Genomic DNA, 21,876 nt, shown 5'->3' with positions numbered 1-21,876 from the left:
GATAAAAAGATCCCAAGTTAATGTCCAATCAACGCTAATCTCTTGGCTTCTGGCTTGTAGCAGTGAGTTGCACAGGCTAGCACCAGTGCAGGACAGTCTTCCCATACCCGCATTTTAAAGTTGCTTTCAAAAAGCTTCTGAAGCCCCTTAAGAGAAGGTGCCACCGGGCAATACAAGAATGGCTTAATTCAAAGAAATACAGTAAATTCAGTATCGGCTGAGCCAGCTTCTTTCCAACCTGCCAGCAGGATCCAGACCCATCACACAAGCTACACCCCAGCCCCTAGACAAGGATTCTTGGCATCAGCTACATAGAGAATTGCTCATTTTGGGGCCTGCACTGACGTCTGTTGAGATTAGTTCAGCTAAATAAAATTGCCCCTTACACTGGCAGAGAGAGATTTGCAGTAGCACAGCAATTTTCATTTCCTCCCTCCGGTGAAGTGGCTAAGATTGGCCATACTGAGCCTTAGGACAGAAAAGTGCTGGGTTTTTAAAGCATATGGAAGAAATGAACATACTTGGGATTTGATTGATCTTTTCTGACACTGGAAATGTGACCTTCTCCCCTGTAGGAGCTGGGAAGACTGAGCTGTTGAAAACAAGCCCTGGGATCCCCACGGGCAGGGAGGGGTGTGTGTGTGGGCGTGTGTCAATAGTTCTCACATTATCTCTCACTAAGCAGGATCATGAGGCCCTGATTGTGTGGGGACGGGAGCCCAATATGCTGAACACTACCAAGACCCTTAGAGAGAGAACCCCAAAGAGACTGCACTTTAAATAGGCCAGCCCAGAAAAGGAAGAATTTCCTGCCTCCCCATCCACACTTTACAGACAGGGAACATAGGGGGCAGATTCAGGAGCTAGCCACAAGGTCACTGGGGAAATGAATCCAGCTTTTCTGAGTCCCAGCCCAGTGGCTTAAACACATGCCCATCATCCTTCCTCCACATCTCCTATCCCCAAGAGATACCTAATTGAAGGCAAAGGTAGCTAATGGGGCTGGACAGAGCTGGGAGCGCGGCACCAGGACAGCCTGTTACAGCAGGAGGCTTCATGCCAAGGATGAAGAGCCCAGGAAGAAGCGCAGACAGCTGTTTAGAAAATAAACGCACACACACGTTTCCACCAGACTGTTTAATGTCACACACTTGGAACACATGGCCCTTGAGCATTGCGTCTGAGAGATAATGCTACCAGTGCAAGAACTGGAGGAACCAGCGGGCTGGGGAGAGTCCTGGCCAAGCTTCAGACATAACTCTGCAAGCCAAACTTCGCGTTGTTCTGCTCACTCATAGGCCTGAGGTAATAGAGCTCATCTGATGTCGGAGGAACCCAGCGGTCAGTGTGGAATACAGACTCCCCCACCTAGAGAGAAAGAGCTAGTTACTGAAGCTCCCTATGAGTACGCCACTGCAGGCTCCCTGCACCCATGCCCTCACCCAGACAATGCAGAGCAGTGTCCGGGGGTCCGTGTCTGTGCAGTGGCACCTCATGCTGCCAAATGAGGGCAGAAGAGGAGGTGTGGACTTGCTGCCACTCAGTTCCATCTTGAGCACAAAGCAGAGCCTCCACTGCAGAGGGGAAGGGGGCAGGAGGTGCAGCACCCATAAAACACCTCCAAGCACTCAAGTTACCACAAGGAGGTAAATTCTCCATCTTGGAGTAAGTATCCCGCTGGGGGATCCACCGGAGGAGACTCCCAAGCAGCAACTCAGTGAGGAGGCAAATCCAAGCCGCTTCAGAGGACTACATCATCCCCGGAAGCTGGTGAGATGGCATAATACTTGGCAAAGGTATAGAGGGAAGACCAAGGTGCAGCCCTACAGGTTTCTGTTACGAGAATGCCTTTCAGTAGAGCTACAGCTGTGGACTGAGCTCTACTGGAATGTGCTGTCACTCTAAGAGGGGACTGCATACACCCGAGCAGATTCTAAGTTAAAATGCCACCCAGAGCCCATTTTGACAGTCTTTTGACTGTCTTTGGGTAGAAATAGATTGTCCCTTCATCCTCTCTGAAAATGATACAAATAGCCTAGGAGAGAGCTGGAAAGTCTTAGTCCTGTCAAGATAGAAGGCAAGGACCCTTCTGGCATCTAGTGCACATAGGCTAGTCTCCTGTCTGGAGGCATGAGGCTTTGGGTAGGCGGATCTCTTCATTAATGTAGCTTTCCAAAGAGATCTTCAGAAAGAGGCGAGGATGGGAACACAGTGTAGCCATCTCTCTACAGAAGGAAGTAAATGGCAGGTCTGCCTTCAGTGCACCAAGCTCTCCCATTCATCTAGCTGACATAATGACTAGGAGGAAGCAAGTCGCCAGGAAGGGGGGGGGGGGGAATCCTCTGGGTCCTGAGAACCAAATGCAGGTCCCAGTGGGGAGCCAGGTTCCCTACAAGGAGAAACAGGTTGTCTAAGCTCTTGAGGAATCTGGCCATAGAGAGATGGGGAAAAACAGAGGAGCCCTCAGCGGGTGAGTGGAAGGCTGTCACAGCACTACGAGTGAGTTCAGTGAAAGATCCAGTCTCTTTAAATCCAACCGGTAGCCTAGGATCTTGGAGAATGGAACCTCTGAGGTATGAGAAGAGTGAAGAGAATACCAGAAATTAAAGCGTTTCCATTTCTGAAGGTACGTTTTGGGGGTACTAGATTTCCTGCTAGGCAGGAGAACCAACTGGACCTTATTCGCACAGGTTAGCGCTATGCTTGAGAACCATCCAGGAACTACGTTCTCGGGGTTCAGGGAGGAGTCGGGAGGGATCGGGGTCCCAGAGTTCTGTGATCCTTCCCGATGGGAAGTCAGAAAGGCATTGCCAGAGTGGAGGCGGAGGAGGTTCAAGTACCACAAATTGCCTTGGCCAGGATGGCGCTACAAGGATAACTCTAGCTCGGATGCGGTTTGAGGAGGGTTTTGAGACAAGCATACAGTAGGGTGCAGGGTCATGATGTTATTAGGGCAGCTCCCAATGAGCTGTAGCTGTAGCCTCCCTTGGAGCAGAAAAGATGACATTGCATTGTCTGAGCTGGCAGAGGTCTGCTTCTGGAACACCCCAAGTCTGGCAGAGGCTACGAATGATAGAATCATTGAGCTCCCATTTGTGATCCTCATGGAAGTTCCTGCTCATGGAGTCTTCCAGGCTTCTGGAATACAGCTGCAGACAAAAATCTCATCGTTCTAATGGGAAATGTGCCAGTTCCACAGCTTTAGCGACTCCGTGCACAAGGACTGTGATCTTGCTCCACTCAATCAGTTGTTATAATACACTGCTGTCCTGTTGTCCCACATTACCCTGACTGAGTGGCTCTGTGTGGTGCAAAGGAAGTTTTGACAAGCAGATTGAACTGCTGTTGGCTCCAGAACGCTGATGTGGAGCGTGACCTCTTGTGCAGGCTACTTGTCCAGGGCTGGATCCCCTTGGAGGTGAACCCCGCATCCCCAAAGAGAAGTGTCTGTTGTGAGGATCTTTGAGAGCTGGAGGGACGTGAGAATGGGGTTTCCACACAGAACCTCAGTGGGTTCTTCCCCTACCTGAGAGAGTCCAGAATTTTCTGAGGGACCGTGATGCACTGGGGAGCAAACACAGACCGTAACCTCATCTGAAGGCATCTGAGGTCCAGTTTCACATGAGGCATCACAAAGGTGGAGGCCAACATGTGGCCCAAGAATTGTACTCAGTTTCTTGAGTTATTTGCAGGCTGTGTTATATCATCGCGATTAGACAGGACAGAGTGGAGAATCTCTTCCAGGAGACAGTAAGCCTAGCACGATTAAGTCTATTCTTTGAACTGGGCTCAATACAGACGTCTTCTGATTGATAAGAAGGCCCAGAGACTGAAATAGGGCTAGTGCCAAATGGACTCTAGAACTGATTGACCCCCCCGAGGAGACAGGGTGTGTGTGTGGGGGGGGAGGAGAAATACTGCCTTATCTGGGGCTGAAGAGGACTTTGCTGTTGGGGATGAGTTTTCCTCCATCTATGGGTCCTCCTGTTCTTGGTTGCTTCCCAGTGCTGAAGGAGTATAAGATACTGGGGGGGGACGACAGGGAAGTTTCCTACAGTGCTTGCGAGTGATGTGCTACTTGTGGGTATTGGGGTCTTTCTGGTTGGTACATCAGACATAGTTGCCAGTACTGAAGATTGGAGGTCTGATTGCGGTTCAGTCCGGGAGGATTGCAGTTGCAGGAGTCTGAGCTGTATCGGGGAATGCCAACGCTGAGGTGGTGAGCCTGGTAATGGAGAGGCTTGTTGATGAACTTCTTTGACCTCAGAGTTCGGGTGCAGGGAAAACAATGGTACCGGAGCGTGAATAAGAGCCCTGTGCACATCTTGATGCCAAGAGGTGTCAGATGGTACAAGGTAGGTGTCAGTTGGTACAAGTATCAGAGGGGTAGCCGTGTTAGTCTGGTTCTGTAGAAGCAGCAAAGAATCCTGTGGCACCTTATAGACTAACAGACGTTTTGCAGCATGAGCTTTCGTGGGTGAATACCCACTTCTTCGGATGCAAGAAGAAGTGGGTATTCACCCACGAAAGCTCATGCTGCAAAACGTCTGTTAGTCTATAAGGTGCCACAGGATTCTTTGCTGCTTCAGTTGGTACAAGGTAGATCCCTGTGCTGTCTATTCTCCACAGGCTGCTTTCCGTGCAGTACTGGCAGCTTAGAGCTGGCACCAGATGGAGCATCAGCTGTACCCCTCAAGGAATGTGAGGTATCCTTAGAGTGGGATTTATAGGGTGACCTACCCCTCTTCCTAGTAAAAAGGTTTCTTCTTCTTAAAAGTCCTGCTTAAAAGGTGCTGCTGAAGCTGCCAACAGCCACAGGAGCAGCCTGGAATACTGAGGCCAATGTACAGGCTGGTGAAGCAGCTCTCGCTGGAGCTAGCGAGCACTTAATTAGGAGCCTCAGTCTAGCCTCTATCCTTCCAAGACATGCCTTTAAATCCCACACAGACCTTATACTTTGATGGGACGTCTCTGAGGCAGTGGAGGCAGCTCAAATGCCCATAACTTCAGGGAAAAGCCACCTGGTAGAGCTTAAAACCCAGGGTCTTCCACATAGCCCAGAGAGATCCTAGACCAAAAACAGGCTGAGTTAAGACTAAAAAGAAATAAAACAACAAAGCAAAGGATAAACTAAGAGACTAGCTAGGTTAAGAAATGTGGGAAGCTGAGAATTAGCAGACATGCAATGGCTCTACCTCGAGCCGCAGGCAGTTGCGAAGGAACTGAGTGGCAGCGGGCCTGTGCCTTCTTATATACCGTTATTTGGAGGCATGAGGTGCTGCTCTGCGCAGGTGCAGCCCAAAGACACTGCTCTGCATTCTCTGGTGGAGAGCACATGAGTGCACGCGCATCCTACCGTGGAGCACTCATAGGGACACACGTTTGAAGAAAAATTCACTGCTGCTGGTTGCACTGTAGCTGCTCCAGGGATAAACAGGACTTCAGTTTGAGCTCCCCAGATAAAAATTTAGCAGGTGTCTTAAACAGCAGTGACCATCGCAAGGCTGAGACCCTGCATGTCCTGCAAACATCCCCTCAGGCCATTAACACACCGCGATCGAGAAGCCCTCAATTTCCCCTGTAGGCTCACCGAACATGCCAGTCTTTCCCTACACAGAACGGCACTTTTCCTCTAATCACACTCACTCCTGTCCTATGAACCAGGACTCCAATGCAACCCAGCATGACTAGGATGAAGTGTTGATCCCACCCTGCTCAGTATCAGCTGTGCATGCTCTCATTCATACCCTCCCCTTAGGTGGCCACCTGGCATTAATGCCTTCCTTCATAAACACATTATCTGAGCCTGCTGAGAAAACCAAAAGGTAGATTGAACCAGCCTCGTGAATGATTAATTTATATCACTGGTTATAAGTGGCCTTTGGGATACTCATTACAAGCCATGTCCTGCTGCACTATTGCCAGAAACGCTAATGATCTGGTGTCAGTAACATCCACCAGCTTTTCTCCCACCCCACCCTCCATCCCCAGACTGTATGTTACTCCCCCTTGCCCTCTGCTACTAGCATTGCAAGGTACAAACCTTCCACCCAGGAACACCTTCCATGATTCTGGCCTCCTCCTCAAGATTCTCCCGTAAGAGCTGCAGGGTCCTTAAACAGAAAGAAAAGCCTGTGTCTGGATCAGAAGTCACTGGGTGGCAGTCTCTTCCTGCACCATGCAGGAGCCAGACTAGACAATCTTTACTGACCCTGCCAGCCCTAAAGTTTGTTTCAGAGGCGATTGGGCTGTCATGGGCCATGTTTTAAAGAGGCACAGTATACTATTCTGTTTGAAGTACCCACAAACACCCAGTGAAGTTAGCACTGGCAACTGGGGGAGCCTTAACCAACATCTCTACAGATGACAATCAGGTTCACCTTTCATAGGGCACAGAATCCTGGCATAGCAGGCCTCACGCTACAAAGAGATACTGTTTTTGCAGTCAAAGATTTTGCTCCGGAAGCGGTTTCCACATGCAGTCTGACGCACTCTCAGGCCTTGCAAAGCAATGGACTCATCAACAGCCTTTGGAGAGACGAAGCGGTGCCTTGTCTCAGTTAACAGTGATTCCTTCAACGGAAGAAGGAACCTTGCAGGGCTACAAAGGATTCACATGCAGGGACCCACTAGGGTACCAGGCTGGCACAGGTCTTTCGTCAGCATCCAGAGTGCTAGGGGCCTTACACAGACTGGGCTCTGCCTTAAAGGGCTTCCAGTATAAGAGACAAAACAGAATATTGGGGGTGCGGGGGAACAGATACAACATAGAAGCAAAATTAATGAGCTCATGTTATGCACCAGCTTTGGCATTTCTAGTCAGCTCTGGGCAGCCTGCTCACTCGCTGCTACCCCAATCCCCTCAAACACATGCCAATCACGGCCAGTAGTTAGGCCAGGTGATGGAAGGGGAACAAGCTAGGCCACCCCCTTAGGTTCATCTGCTGAGTCTTCTGGGACAGAAGCTTCCCTCACAGCTCATCAATCAGCAGCTCCAGTCCCACCATGCAGAGTGAGACAGAACCAGTCCTGAATGCTTCTTTGGGTGCAAAAAAAGGACAGCATTGCCCCATGGAGGGGGTGGAGCCTGCAGCTCTTACAAATACCGGGACATCAGCAGCAGCACAGCAAACAGCTGTTCAGGATATTGAGGTATCCCTGGGTCTTTATACAATAGCTAGTACGGGCATGATAGTGGCCCAGCAACTGCAAGATCTTACCCTCCTTGACAAGACTGTTAGTCCCACCAAGGCCCTCCCCAAAGCAAAGAGTGAGCAAGGCAGGTAAATGTGGCGGCATTGTGGAGACAGGTACCCTGAATCCAAACGATCAGCCTCAGGGTGGGGATGAACTTACCTTCGATCTGACTCTGCTTGCAGAAGGGGAAACAAAGCGATACGGGTTTCCATATCCTCAATCTGCAGGCGCCTGGTACCAAAGATAAGGTTTGAAGAGTGGATTTCTTATCTGAGACTCCAAAGGACCATTTCTGTATCTTCATTTCAAAAACGCCTGTACTAAGAGCACTAGATTACTACACAGCTCAGTTGTCACAAGCTCATCAGCCAGAATTCCCAACCTTCTGCAATACCTCATCATACTATGCAAATACAGGAGAACCACTCGTCAGCCTGCGAACGCTAGCTCCTTCCTTCCTTCCTTCCTTCCCTGCTTTGTACAGCACACCGGGGAAGAACACACAGCTGCCAAACAGACATTTACCTCCTCTCTCTGTTCCACTTGACCAGGTTGTAGTAACCCAGGAGCAGGCTGGCAATGCCAATGGAAAACAGGCTATAACCTACCAGAAGAAAAAGGGAAATTAACTGGGCTGTCCTGGGTCAGAGCTTCCCTTTAGCCTCTCAGCCCCCTGCAAGCAGAGTCTCCTTGACCGGCAGCGCCCCATAAAAAGCTGTGATAACTGCCCCGAAGTAGGGGGCAACGATGGGGGCAGGGCAGTAACAGCCTGGGGGGAGGGGATCAGGAGTGTGTGTGGAGAGGAGCAAGCTAGTAAGAGCCTGGAAGTGGAGGGAGACGAGGGAGGGGCAGAACAGCTCCGGGGGGGGAGGGAGGGAGGGGGCAGAGCGGGGGGAGGGGCGGTGACAGCCCCGGGGGGGAGGGAGGGAGGGGGCAGAGCGGGGGGAGGGGCGGTGACAGCCCCGGAGGGGCGGGGAGAGAGGGAGGCAGAGCGGTGGGAGGGGCGGTGACAGCCCCGGGGGCGGGGGATGGAGAGCGGGGGGAGGGGCGGTGACAGCCCCGGGGGGAGGGAGGGGGCAGAGCGGGGGGGAGGGGCGGTGACAGCCCCGGGGGGGGAGGGAGGGAGGGGGCAGAGCGGGGGGAGGGGCAGGGGACGGAGAACGAGGGGCGGGGCCCCCCCCGCACTGACCCGAGAGCCCCCGGCGGGGCAGGTTCCGCTTGTAGTCGATGGGCCCGTAGCCCCCCGAGGGGGGCAAGTCCTGCTTCACCTTCACCAGCGCCGCCATCCTCGCCCCCACCCGCGCAGGCGCACGTCACAGCGTGCACGTCACCACGCTCACCCGGAAGTGACGAACAGACGCTGCGCTGCCGCCATATTGGGGACGTGCCGTCTCGTCACGTGACCGCAGCGGCGGGCTCCTCCGCCTTAAAGGGCCTGCGGCGCCACCGGCCTCGCACCTTCCCGCCCCGCCCACGAGCCTGAGGCGGTTCGAGTCCCGCCTTCCCCGACCCGGCCGCTGCGTTGGCTACAAACAACAGCAGCAGCAGAAGCCAGGCCCCTCCCCCGCTCTAACCACTAGCCCCCACTCCCCTCCCAGAGCCAGGGAGAGAACCCAGGAGTCCGGCCCCTCCCCCGCTCTAACCACTAGCCCCCACTCCCCTCCCAGAGCCAGGGAGAGAACCCAGGAGTCCGGCCCCTCCCCCGCTCTAACCACTAGCCCCCACTCCCCTCCCAGAGACAGGGAGAGAACCCAGGAGTCCGGCCCTCCCCCGCTCTAACCACTAGCCCCCACTCCCCTCCCCTCCCAGAGCCAGGGAGAGAACCCAGGAGTCCGGCCCCTCCCCCGCTCTAACCACTAGCCCCCACTCCCCTCCCAGAGCCAGGGAGAGAACCCAGGAGTCCGGCCCCTCCCCAGCTCTAACCACTAGCCCCCACTCCCGCCCAGAGCCAGGGAGAGAACCCAGGAGTCCGGCCCCTCCCCCGCTCTAACCACTAGCCCCCACTCCCCTCCCAGAGACAGGGAGAGAACCCAGGAGTCCGGCCCCTCCCCCGCTCTAACCACTAGCCCCCACTCCCCTCTCAGAGCCAGGGAGAGAACCCAGGAGTTCGGCCCCTCCCCCGCTCTAACCACTAGCCCCCACTCCCCTCTCAGAGCCAGGGAGAGAAGCCAGGAGTCCGGCCCCTCCCCCGCTCTAACCACTAGCCCCCACTCCCCTCTCAGAGCTGGACCTGCAGGGAGCCCAGCCCTTTCCACTTTCAGAATGAAGTCCCAGCTCCAGCTTTTCGTCCTGCTTTCCACACTAACAGTGATCGGCAGGCAAGGCTGGGAACATGTCCATTGCTTGGGCAGGATAATTAATAGGGCTCCACAACCCCTTAGTGGAAAAGCCCTAGAGAATGGAATAGAAAATTATCACCTACCTTTGTTTTTAATCTGTTCTATAAAACGTAATTGAGGATTAGATCCCTGCAGTGGGATGGCCTGCGAACCCAACTGTAAGTAGAAGTTACCACCTTTCTCTGTTTTACTAGGCTGGTTTAACAGAATGTTATTGGGTGGTTACGTCACGCTCTGGCTAGATGGGCTTTCTCCATTGACCACTGAGTCGGTTTTGATACAGCCCTAGGCAGTTCTTTGGTTCCACACAGTACTTGTCTATAAGCCCAAAATGCCAGTTTGAGCGTCAGCTGCATGGTGGCCTGAACGGGGCCACCTTCTGTACCTAGGCCTGAGCTGAGCCACTGAGTTTTGGTCTCTACAGTGCATAGAACTGTCAGCAACAATGGTCCCCAACCGTTTTTTGTCTGGCGGGCGCCAGACGACGAGCCACGGAGGACCGTGGCGGCGGACGAGGATCCACTGAAATTTCGCTGACAAACGGCAACGTCAATAGGCGTCGCCGCCGAAATATCGGCATTTTGGCGGCAACACCTCTGGATGATGCAGCTTGTTGGCGGCATTTTGGCGGAGGCTTGTCCGCCGGCCAGTACGCGGGCGCACTTAGACCATGTTGGGGACCCCTGGTCTGCAAGAAATAACAAAAGGAAGCTGAACTCACTCTGGCGCTTTCCAGTGGTTCTCAGCCAGGGGTCTGGGGCCCCCTGGGTGGCCGTGGGAAGGTTTCAGGACGGTTGCCAAACAGCACCAGTGTTAGACTCGCCGGGGCCCAGGGCAGAGGGCTGAAGCCGGGAGCCCTGAGCCCTGTCACCTGGGGCTGAAGCAGAAGCTTTTTGGGGCCCTAGGCAATTGCCCTGCTTGCTACCCCTTAATGCCAGCTGTGGCTTTTATATGCAGAAAACCAGATGTTGTGCCACAGGTGGGCCATGGAGTCTTTATGTATGTCGGGGGGGCTCAGAGAGACAAAGGCTGGGAACCCCTAGGCTAACCGAGCTGTGAAGGGTTACAGCGATCTGTGCAACTCAGCCAGCGGCGCCGCCGATTGTTCTTTTCCTGGCACCAGAGGGCGCCCCTGCCTCACTATTATTGCAGGGGACCCTTGGCACTGATTTTGCAAAGAGCGTTTGAGCGGGCTCCTTGCTAGGCCAGGGGTGACGAGGTTCCTTGCCGATGGTGTGTTCTGGGTGGTTGTGCTTTTCCGACCCTCGGTTGCACACCAGTCCGGAAGCTTGGCTAAATAAAACCAGCAGGAGCCACAGCAGCCTCCCTCCTGTCTCGTGGCCCGTTCTCAGCACGGGGGGTACATGTACAGGGCAGCAGAGCTGGAGGGTGGGCAGGAGGCCAGTGTCTCTGCACTCATTGCCTTGGCCTGCTGTATACAAGCTCGAAGGCACTGCAGTACCTAGTGCTTCTAGTGGGTGTTAAAAACCCCTGGCTTCCCAAGGGAGGTATAGGAGCCCTAGCAACTCACCAGGGAAGGGGAGGGAATGAAGGAGTCACAGAGGGGCCATGGCTCCTCTAAGGGGAATGGCAAAAAAGGGTTAAAAGAGAGGGTGAACAGCCTGTCTTTTGGGGTGCGGGAAGGGACGATTCATGACCCTCATTATGCACAGATCCTAGAGACCACCCTCTCTGTGCTCTGTGCAGGAAGGGTGCAGCAGATGTGGCTGACCCTGGATCCTTCTCCCCCTGCACATGATGGGGCCCCTGGCAAATGGTGTAGGTTTGTATAACGCGGCGGGAGCTGGTTGATGATGTTGATATTGCTGTTAAGAGAAAACTGATTTGGAAGCCTGGGATTTTAATGTTATAAAGAGGTTGACCCTGTAGGTTCCAGGTGAGCCTTGCTGTCACCTCGCTGGAATAAAGGGAACTGTTGTGTCCCCAAGGAATGTAGCGATGGCCCAGAGCCGTCAGCTGATACCGGGTTTTGTTTGGTACAGCTTACAAGCCCCACAGCGAGGGAGGAGACTGTCCTAAATTGGAGGTTTTGTAAGGGCAGATACTCGGAGCCAGCCCTCGTGCTCTGGCTCCTCTGGCAGGGAGGAGGCTGCGTGTGCACAGGTGCTATGTAGGCAGATTGGACAGGGCCTGGTAAAGCTGCTGCCAGGCAGAAAAACCTGGGTGTGAATTTAAGTTCCTGGTACAGCGGAGAAATGGCCAGAGCGGGGTCACATCTACCAGCTGCCCCCGGCCCTTGAAATGCCAGCGGTACCAGGAGCGATGACAGTGTCAGAACAGGACTTTTTGCTGCTTTGGAGTTAAATTTATCACACAATGTAGACTTACCTGTTCTTGACAATTTGCCACCGTGTTATTCCTGGCAGCACTTTAAACGTAAAGCAGTAGCTCACGGGCGGGCAGGAAGTGCTGGCAGGTGCTTAGAGCAATGAGACCAGGGATCAAGACTGCTGGATTCTGCTGCCAGCCTGGGGCGGGAATTGAGGGCTACAGCAGGAAGATGGTGAGACAGGACTTCTGGGTTCTGTTCCCAGCTTTGGGAGGGAGTAGGACCAGGTAAGTTGGTACGGAAGACTAGGAGACAGGACTCCTGGATCTGCTCCTGCCTCACTGTGTGATCTCAGGTGGATCCCGTTAACCACTCTGTGGCCTCAGTTTCCCCATTTGTAGAATGGGTCTAATAACACACATCAAGTTCCTGAGTTCCCCAGCTGACAAGCTCTAGCAAAGGGCAAAGTAGTATTAATGAACCATTCTAATAATAGCAAAAACAACGAGGGGTCCTTGTGGCACCTTAGAGACTAACAAATTTATTTGGGCATCAGCTTCCGTGGGCTAGAACCCACTTCATCAGATGCCTGGAGTGGATCTTTTCATGTATTTATACCTGCTCCTGTATTTTCCACTCCAGGCATCTGATGAAGTGGGTTCTAACCCCCGGAAGCTGATGCCCAAATAAGTTTGTTAGTCTCTAAGGTGCCACGAGGACTCCTCCTTGTTTTTGCTGATACAGACTAACATGGCTGCCCCTCTGAAACCTGCCACCATTCTAATAATGCAATAGTGAACCTATCAGACAGCTTAGGGGAGGAGTAAGCACCTTGTGTAAAGCACAAGGGTGGTCAAAACTGGTGCCCGACCCCCCCTGCCTAGGGATTGAAGCCAGCAGCTCTCAGCAATGAGCCTGCAAGGAACTTTGACCTGGCCAAACCAGTGGGAGCTGGTGGCAGGCGGGAGTATCCTTGCCGGAGGGGAGGAGCCAGGCTGAGCTGGCCAAGGCAGATGTTACTCTTTGCACAGCTTGCCTCTCTCTGTGCAGGAGCAGAATTAAAAGGAGCATTCTGCTTGGAATCGGCCTGCAGGCAGAAAGCAACAACTCCCACAAGCAGCAGTGGTGCTTGGGCAGGTGCGATCTGCTCCTCCCCAGAGAGCTGCTCCCATGCCCTGCGTCCCGCTCGCCCCCGGGCCGGGCTTTTCACTCCAGAAAACTCATTTTTGCACCTCCTACCTGTCGCTCTTTGGGGTTTATTTAAGGCTTTATTAGAAGTGTCTGTGGCGCGGCGCAGTGTAAACAGGCCCATGTGGTGCCTGGAGCAGCGCTGCCCCTCCAGCGCAGGAGGAGAGCCACGCCGCTGTGCCACTGGCCAGGAGTTCAGGCCTCCAGCATGGCGCAGCAGCGTTCTCCCACCGTGCAGAAGGGAAAGCAGCCACAGCCGTGCCCAGAGCCAGCCCGACACCTTAGGGAGCTGCTGGTGCCAGTTCCGGGGCCAGCTGGACGTACCAATACCTGGAACAGGATTATTGCAGGGGAGGGAGTGGGACTAAGAATCCTTGATTTCATCTGCTGGGCAGGTGAACGACAGGCAAGCTCCTCCCCCGCATCTCTGCTTTCACCCCTCCCCCATCTCCGCCTCCTGCAGCCAGCAGGCCCAGGCGAGGGGAAGAGGGATGGAACAGGCTCTGTGGCCCATTGGGGCTCTCTGCCAGTCAGCCAGTGTCAGGGGCCAGCTGTGAGATGGACACTCCTGCACAAGGAACAGGGCTGCTCCTGCTGCTAGACCCCTCGAGGTCTTTGCCACCAGTGACCTTGCTTCAGCTGGAGTAAGTAGAGCAGCACTGCAATGGACCTGCATCATCCTCTGCCAGCTCCCAGAAAGCCCCTCCTAGGCCCACGCTGACAGGGCCGGCTCCAGACACCAGCAGAGGACACACGTGCCTGGGGCGGCATATGCTAAGGGGCGGCATTTTTTTTGCTTCAGCAGTTGGGGCGGTTGTCCGAGTGGCTTTTTTTTGCTTGGGGCGGCAAAAATGGTAGAGCTGGCCCTGCACGCTGTTCCTCCCCAGCAGCGTCCCACAGGTTGCAAAATGTTGGCTCATCTTCTTCAGCATCCACAGTGGTTGTGAGAACGCGAAGACTCGAGTGGCACTGGCAGCCGGGCAGCAGCCTCCATGACCACCAAGACATTCCAAGGCCAGCGAGACAGGGCTGAGGGGCAGCTGGCTGCAGCTTGATCCAAATGGCTGTGGGGATGGGGGAGATACTTGCCGAGGTGCTCCCAGCCCTGAGGTGGTGGTGTGGGGGGTACGCTGCAAGGTCAAGGTAACCTGCCTCCAGCATCTCGTTCATCGCTCCTGGCCCCACTAGGGCAAGAGCTGGGCAAGCTGTCTCCTTGCACCCTTTCTGCTCCAGCACGGGCCCTGTGGTGTGCCACCCGCTGGAAGAATAACAGGGGCTTATGCAACCAGCCCTCCCTCCACAGCCCTCCTTCCCCTTCCCTTCCAGGCTGAATTCAAAGCCTTGGCTCTCTGAGCCAGCGACCTCAGCCGCAGCCTGGCTGCAGGGGATGGTGCAGCTCGAGAAGCCCAAGTCTTCTCACCAGCAGTTGCCGAGCTGCGGAACTCCTTGCCACAGGAGACGAGGCTGAGCCCCCTCTGGCCCCTGGCCACTTTTGGGTCAAGCTGCATGCCTTCCCTCGCCGGACTGCACCGGGGATCTGGGCAGAGACGAGGGGAGGAAGGGGAGGAGGAGAGGGTGGTTGAGAAGAACAGAAGATGGGGAAACCTCTGGCATCTGGGAAAGAGGAGCCACTGGGTGCCAATTAAATCGGCATGTAGGGCACTTAGGTGCCACTGTAATTGGCATTTAACACGGCACTGAACCCGTCAGACAGGTCACTGCTAATCTGGGCTGGCTTTGAACAGCAACCTCCAGGTGAAGCTCCCTGAGCCCCGGGTCCCTGAGCTGTCAGGCCTCAGTCAGGGGCAGTGACAGGCAGTGCTGGGCAGCATTGCCCTGCGACCCAAGGGAAGAGGAGTCAACAGCCCTTATGTTGCCCCGTGCCCCCTACTCAGGGCTAGAGCAGCTGAGGCCGCTTGAGCACCTGCAGCCTGACCGGAGGCCCCGGGAGGCCTAGAACCCCCCAATTGGAGGGTCACACTTGTCCTTCGGTGGGGGCCAGAGCACTGAGCCGGAGCCCAGGGCTGGAAGGACAGGTGTGGGGCGGGAATCATTAACACAATTACTGGCTCCGGGTTGATTATTTTTATTTTATAAAAGGTCCTTCCTTGGCCACCGAGCTCCCTGCTGCTTCCTAAGCTGGGGATCATTTCAGAGCAAGGTCACTCGTGGCTTAGCTCTAATCAGGGCTCATCATCGCTCAGCTGCCGCGGGACTTAACGACGTTGCAGATGGTCGGACCAAGATCTCGCGTAGCAGACAGGAGCAGGTATCTCAGACGTGCAGCACGGCTCCTTCCCTGCAGGCTGCGGCCCTGGCTTCGCCCAGGGAGACGTGGGTTCTCTCCTACTCCCCACATTCCCCAGCCAGCCAGAGGGCCCCTTTCCGCCAGCCCCTCTGCAGTCCTGGAGACAAAGCACGCACTTAAAACCCACACGACAACAGCCAGGGCTCAGCAGGGCAGGCAGTGCTGGGAGATGCCCCCTCCCCGGCTTCTTGGAGCAGGGCCAAGTCTGTGCCCATGCTGCAATGGGAGCCAGCCTCCGCTAGGGGGCAGGCTGAGCTCACCCAGCTCAGCAGGGTTTCAAACCCCCCCCAAGGCCACAGGGCTCCAGTTACGCCCTTCTCCCCCACCCCCCACCCTTACAGCATCCCCCCTGCATTGTGCTAGGCCCCATGGGCCTGGCTGAGATTTTATAGATGCCGCTTCTCCCAGCCCCCTGCCCCCATTTCACAGGTGACAGCTAATCTGTGTCACTGCCCTGCCGGAGCGTTAACGCTTGCACTGCCGGCGTGTTCCAGCCTGGCAGCCGAAGGAGGGTTTTCACAAGGGGCGGGCGAGCACAGGCCCCCATACTCGCAGCAGCCGAAGGGTTAAGCGCTAGCTTTCACCCTCTCCTCCTGGGCCACACTGGCCCTTGCCCAGAGCCTGCCTCCTCCCTGGTGCCGCTGGGCCCAATGTGGGGGTGGTGCGACCTGCCTGGCCCTCTCCTGCGTTTAGCCACTGGCTGGAAGAGCGGTGCAGAGAGCCCGGACTGGAGCCCAAAATGATTTATTGGCTTAATCTGCAGGAGGTTCCCTGGAGGGTCATTCCTCAGCTGGCGCTAGTGGCTCTGGCTTTCTCCCCGTGGCAGGCTCTGTGTTTCAGTCCTGGCTGTGGCTTTGGGAGGGGGGAGCATGGGGAGAACTGGCAGCATGATTGCAAAGGACTTTTGTGTGCTTGATTCCTACAGCACTCCTGGGCTGCAGCTCCAGGGTGGGGCAGGGCGAGGGGTTGTGGGCGCCTGTGGTTTTCTTCCCCTTCGGTGACGTTGCACAAGCAAGCAGCCGCCTCGACTATTTCCCGGGTGCGGGAGGGAGTGTTGGGAAAAGTGGGGGAGGGTAAAGGCTTAGCCCTGTCTGAAACTGTAGCTGGGAGAGGGAGAGGCAGGCGGCAGAGCCTGGGAGCCCCACGGAGTCACATGCTGTGCAGAGCCCGGGGTGGCTCCGCTGGGCCTGCCCTCTTGGCTGAAGTACAGGAAAATGGAAGGACGAGAGAGCAGCAGTTCAACAAAATGGCTGCAGCTCAGCCCCACCCTTCCGCTGCTGCCCTGGGGTAACCTCGGGCAGGAGCAAGGCCTCCAACCCGCCGCAGTGACTCCGATGGCGCTGCCTGGCTCACGTCCGTTGCTCAGGCAGCCACGGGCAGAAGCAAGGGGGACCCTCACCAGCCCCGCCGGCGAGAGCAGGAAGCCTGGTTCTAAGGCTCCCCCGTTACACCCAGGGCGACAGTCACTCGCATTGTGGGCTTGCTGTGCCCAGAGGACGTCAGCCCCACTCACTGTCCTGAGCCTCCTAGGTCACGAGTGGCACGAGCGTAGCGCACGTCAGCCCCCATCGCCTACTGGGCTAGCCCAGGACCTGCCTTGGGCTGGAAGAGAAGGGGCAAGGGGACGGCCTAGCAGGAGCTAGGATCCCGGTTAGGAGCGAGATCAGTTGGCAGCACTGGGGGTGGAGGCCCAGAGCTGGAATAACCATGAGGCTGCCACTCCGGATTGAGGTGCATTGGCAGAGCAGGACGCTGACGTGCGCTAGGCCAAGCTCTGAACAACACCGGCAGCAAGGACTGAAATCCAGCCGAGAACTCAGGCCTCACTCCTGCTAAAGTCAGTGGCAGCACCAAGAGGCTTTCCAGGCTGAATCAACTTGCTGCTCCTCTAGCTTAGAGCTGCTGCTAGCCCAGCTCATTTTCTCCTTGCTGCAGCAAAGAGGAAAGCGCTGAGAATCTGTCCACATAAAAACCCTACAGCAGGGACTCCCCGTCCCAGGCCTCGGGGAGGACACAGTGCTCAGGGCTGCCGGCTAAGGCGTTTTTCTTTTACTAGACGGCCTCAGTGTGGAAAAGCCCCATGCAGGAATTCAGGTAAAGGAGAAGTTTACAGCCAGCAGGTGGTTATATATTGATATTGGCTCAGGAAAACCTTAGTCCTTATTCCCCACCCCCACCCCAGGGAACATGAGCACCTCCCATCAACGAGTGTAGCCTCACTGCCCTGGCCAGGTAGTGGCAGCAAATAGAAACCCAGAGAGGTTAAGTGATTTGCCCAAGCCTGCCCAGGGAGTCAGTGGCAGAGCCAGGGAATTGAACCGGGTCCAGTTTGCCTGGGAGAATGCTCTAGGCCAGGCAAGTAGCCTTCGGCTCCCTGGCAGAACACGCCAGGCACAGTGTGTTTCCTGAACTGGATGTACAATTCCCTCACCGTACAATAGGACGAGACCGACCAGCCCCCAAGCATGGGCCACTTGCAAATGGTTCACTCCAGGGCAGGCAGCTCCAGTTAATGATTCACCAGTGAGCTGACAGGGGCTTGAGTCGTGCTTTAGTTTAACAGCTGCTGTAAGTTACAGCGTTTGGTCAGGAACTACCGCCAGCCCTGTTATACCAGCAACGGATGGCAGCTGAGACCCAGGAAGTCATTTTTCTTTGTCTAATGCTCAGGTATGGTTTCCCTGCTCCCTACCTTTGGAATACCCCCCACCCACCCGCACGCAGCCCGAGTCAATGCCAACCCCTGTCCAGGGCTCACCGTAAAACAGAAAAGCAACAGCAGGATCTTTGGGGTGGAGAGAGAGGCAATCAGGAGTTCACAGACTAGAATCACGTCAGAGGAACGGATCTGGGCTCCCAGCATCTAGGGCTCCATTCATAGTTAACAAGAAAACGTGCAGTAGGCCTAGAGTGGAGGAACCGCTTTGAGTCAGTCCAATATCGGAAATAACAGGCCCCGTTGGCACTAGCACGAAGGCTCTTTGATCGCACTCTAGCACTGTAAAAGGGGAGATAAGGGCCTCAGCAGCCCCCTACCTGAGGCTCCCTTCAGCTCATCCAGAGCAAGCTTAAGAGCTCTGTGCCAGCCCTGCTCCTGGCCCCTTGGCCCAGCTGGGAAATCAGGGCACTACTAGAGGCAGTGCCCGGTGGCTACCCGCTGCTTCCTAGGCTCACAGGAGGTACAGACAGGCGAGGGCTCTGTCTCAGGCAGAGGCATTTGAGAAGGAGCTGAGGGCGGTTCTCCCAAGCAGCCCTATATACCGAGAGCACAGCCCGAAGGTGGGGTGGATGCATGCACAGGCCGACCAGATACTGCTAATGGAAGATCTCCGATCAAGGGCGGGAGAGGTGTGTGCGGACCTGAAACAGGGTGCAGCAGGCACAGCCCTGCCCAGCCCCAGAATGCAGGGAACACACAGGTGACTTAACACCTCTCCCCCCACCACTTACCCACTGGCCCCAGCGCAGAACAGCCTCATTGAGAATCAGGCCAAATGATTTTGATTCTGCTCGTACTACCACCGGCATCAAACTGGAGTGAGGCCACTGACGTCGTGTCTAAAGTCCTCTCCCCCAGCCTTGCGGGAGGGACCACTGGACCTGGAACCAACTGAATTCAGGGAATGACGTGCCCAAGATGACCCAGGAAGGGTGTGGTGGACCAGAAAATTGAACATGGATTTTTCCAAGCCTTAGGCTAGTACACAAGCCACTGGCCCAGGTACAAGGCGAGGCGTCTGACCTATTGACTGCAGAGAAAGATACCAAGAGCAACCCTGGTCACCTGGACCCCCTTCACTCTTCCCTAAAGTACGTTGCAAACAACCTAAGAATTGGGTCCTCAGTGAAGGGCAATCAAAGGACTAAAAATAAGTTATGAAATGCCCACGTGTTGGCTTATTGTGAATGCACAACTTTGTGCCTGAGACTGACAAAAAAACCATCAAGCCATGACAAAGAAATTCAGTAGCCCCTGATTTTTGTGGGACCTGCGTAAACACCTCAGTTGCCCTTTGCTGGCCTGGTTTCAATTGTTGCTGCAAATACTAGGTCCAGTATTCTTCTGAGAAGTTGGAGGACAGTGGTAGAAGTTCCTTCACACGGCTGGGGAGAATCAAAGCCAAACAGCAGTCCTGCTTGGAAGCGTGATTCAAAGGAGGTTCCATGGGAATTGCAGCCTGGTGATTCCAGATTTGACTTGCTCAGTTTACAAGTAGATATTTTTTGTAAGTGCCAGCACCTCAGTCTGCCCATGAAAGCTGAGAGTCAAGCTGGGTTCTTAAGGCATGTTCTCAGTAAGGAGGATGCTGTAGGTAAGGCCAAATTCTTCTTCAGTCTCATCTGTGCAGACCCAGTGGCATTGCCCCATAGGTCTAGGTTAATGAAGTCCCTGGGCTCAGCCTCCTTGCGCTGCTGCAAGTTCTGTACCCACGTCGCTTCATTCCTGCAACAGAGGTTCCTCTCTGGAACCTTGACTCAGGCACTCCAGGCAGGGGGTAGCAAGACGCAGCGGCACCAGCTTGATTCCTACCTTGGCACTCGCGTTTCCTGTGGGGCCCCTTGGTAGTTTTCAAGGGCCCGTTGGTTTCTGGGTTGGAGGCTGAACACAGGCTGGCTTTGGGACTTCGGCGTTTTCCCTTGGAGGGAAGCTTCAGTAAACAACCTGCAGCTACCCTGAGGGGGTTAAGTCATTAAATGCCACTTTGCCATGCCCATTCCCTTTGTTTTCCTACTCAGCCTGAGTGAGGTGGTGATATAAGGCAACCCTAGCTCCTGATAAAGCTCAGAGAGGCTAAAGAGTGGGGGTGGGGAGAGGAAAGGAACTAGTCACCACAGCAGGACCTTTGCCTGCCTTGCACAGAGCATAACCTTGCAGCCATGCCCCACACAGTCATGAACTGGGTCCTTAATTTTGTCTCCCACACCAGCCAAACCCACAGCAAGCCAGAAGCAGATTACGTGTCCTGCTGGGAAGCTCTCCAGAGCTAAGGTGTAAAGAGGAGGGCACTGCAAGCCTGTTAGAGGCATTAGCCAGCTCCAGTGCAGAGGTGGTGGTTTATGGTCCAGGCAGTGAACTAAGAGTCAGTAGGGGAAGAAACGCTGTGTGACCACAGCAGACCCGGTAGCAGGAGGAAATTTCTTATGGAGGGTGAGTGTTTTCTGCACCCCCATGGAGACTTCACTTTTGTGATGGGATCCTGGCGAAAGCCAGGCTGCCACTGCCATGACCCGGCTCTCCTACACCCCTACATGGTGTTTGGTGGCGACTCGGGTTTTCTGAAAACAATGACAGAGCTGCCAATTCCCAGGATTTTGTCATGAGTCACGTGCTTGTTTTCCTTAAAGCCCCAGCTCCTGGAGTTAAGGGGATGTGTGATGATTTCAGCCTTCATTCTTAAAGAAAAAGTAAGTTTCCAGCCCTCCTGGCTGCGGAGAAAGCTTCAAAATGTAACCCTGGTGCACCCGAAAGGCTCAAAAAGGTGGCAGGAAATAACCTGTTATTTTTACATAATCTCATGATTTCTGGTGAGCCTGACTCACGATTTCTGAACATTTGGGGCTGGCAGTACCGCAGATAGACCCTAGGTCTCTTGAGAGTATTGTTTGCACAGAACAACGGCTAAGAGGAAGAGACGGACAGAAAGCAGAGAGGTTGGTTAATCTGCTCATTCAAAGGAAAAAGGCTCCTTTACCAAAGCAAGTCATCTTTGATGCTGTTGCATTTGCCTGTCTCCATTGAGGACAGCTGCTTTGACAGCGTTAATTCACTCAAAGTGCAGTTCTGCTCCGAGCAGGGGCTTTGGAAGACACGGCCTTCCGTGGTTTTCCAGCCTCAGTGATTTCCCAAGTTTGCTCCAGGAAGAAAACGCAAAAACCAAACCCATCTTTTGAGCTGCAGCCTTCCAGCCCAGCCACTCAGCCTCAGAGCCAAAAGTGGAGCTGGGCTCTTTCATTAGCATTGGTGATAATATGGGTCAGAGTGCTGCCCCTTGTTCCAGCTGTGTGAACCCATTGCACTGCAGCACCTTTCCACCTGCTGAACGGGCAAAGGGGCTATCAACTGCCCAGAGATTTTGGCAGGCCTCACAGCTGTTTTGCAGGTCTATGCTGCCCATGCCAGAGGTCCCAGTGCACAGTCCTGTACCTTGGTGATTTTGCATCAGTGCAATGGGTGACAACCAGGCTAACATCAGAGCACATTAGGACTTCTGCCGTCCCCCAGGGATGTTCCAGAGCGGTCTGGGAAGCGCAGCTGTTGAGCTATTAGGACCACTGCCTGCGTGAGTTACCACCTTTCAAGCTGTTTTTAAATTAGGTTTTCAACGCCCATCTTGAAATAGTGTTTCTGTTAGAAGATGGAGCTGATGAACTGGGGCTGACTCCCAGGGGAGGAATTGAAAACTAAATTCAGTTTGGTAACCTTCAGATCCTAAATACACGGGGGAGCGAAGCTGGGAGGAGTTTCGCTACAGCGCAACAGGGCTTTTTTTTGTTTGTTTTGTTTGTTTTTTTAAAGTTGGCTCCAGTTCTGGAGGGTTTAGTCCTAGAATGTT

The 21,876-nt window shown here is 54.6% G+C and overlaps 1 protein-coding gene across 1 annotated transcript; it reads right to left on the bottom strand.

Moving 5' to 3' along the window:
* Window positions 1-1,122: 1,122 nt before the first annotated feature.
* Window positions 1,123-8,542, bottom strand: NDUFA13 (NADH:ubiquinone oxidoreductase subunit A13). Its single transcript, XM_044998657.1, has 5 exons — window positions 8,387-8,542; window positions 7,723-7,801; window positions 7,357-7,428; window positions 6,044-6,113; window positions 1,123-1,368 (listed from the first exon to the last, which is right to left on the bottom strand). Exons 1-5 carry the CDS (start codon window positions 8,481-8,483, stop codon window positions 1,249-1,251), a joined length of 438 nt encoding a protein of 145 aa, XP_044854592.1. The 5' UTR covers window positions 8,484-8,542; the 3' UTR covers window positions 1,123-1,248.
* Between the last annotated feature and the right edge of the window lie 13,334 nt (window positions 8,543-21,876).

The sequence above is a fragment of the Mauremys mutica genome, chromosome 24 (genome assembly GCF_020497125.1).
Source record: "Mauremys mutica isolate MM-2020 ecotype Southern chromosome 24, ASM2049712v1, whole genome shotgun sequence".
Classification (NCBI taxonomy): Eukaryota; Metazoa; Chordata; order Testudines; family Geoemydidae; genus Mauremys; species Mauremys mutica.
This window is presented reverse-complemented; position numbering and strand designations above follow the sequence as displayed.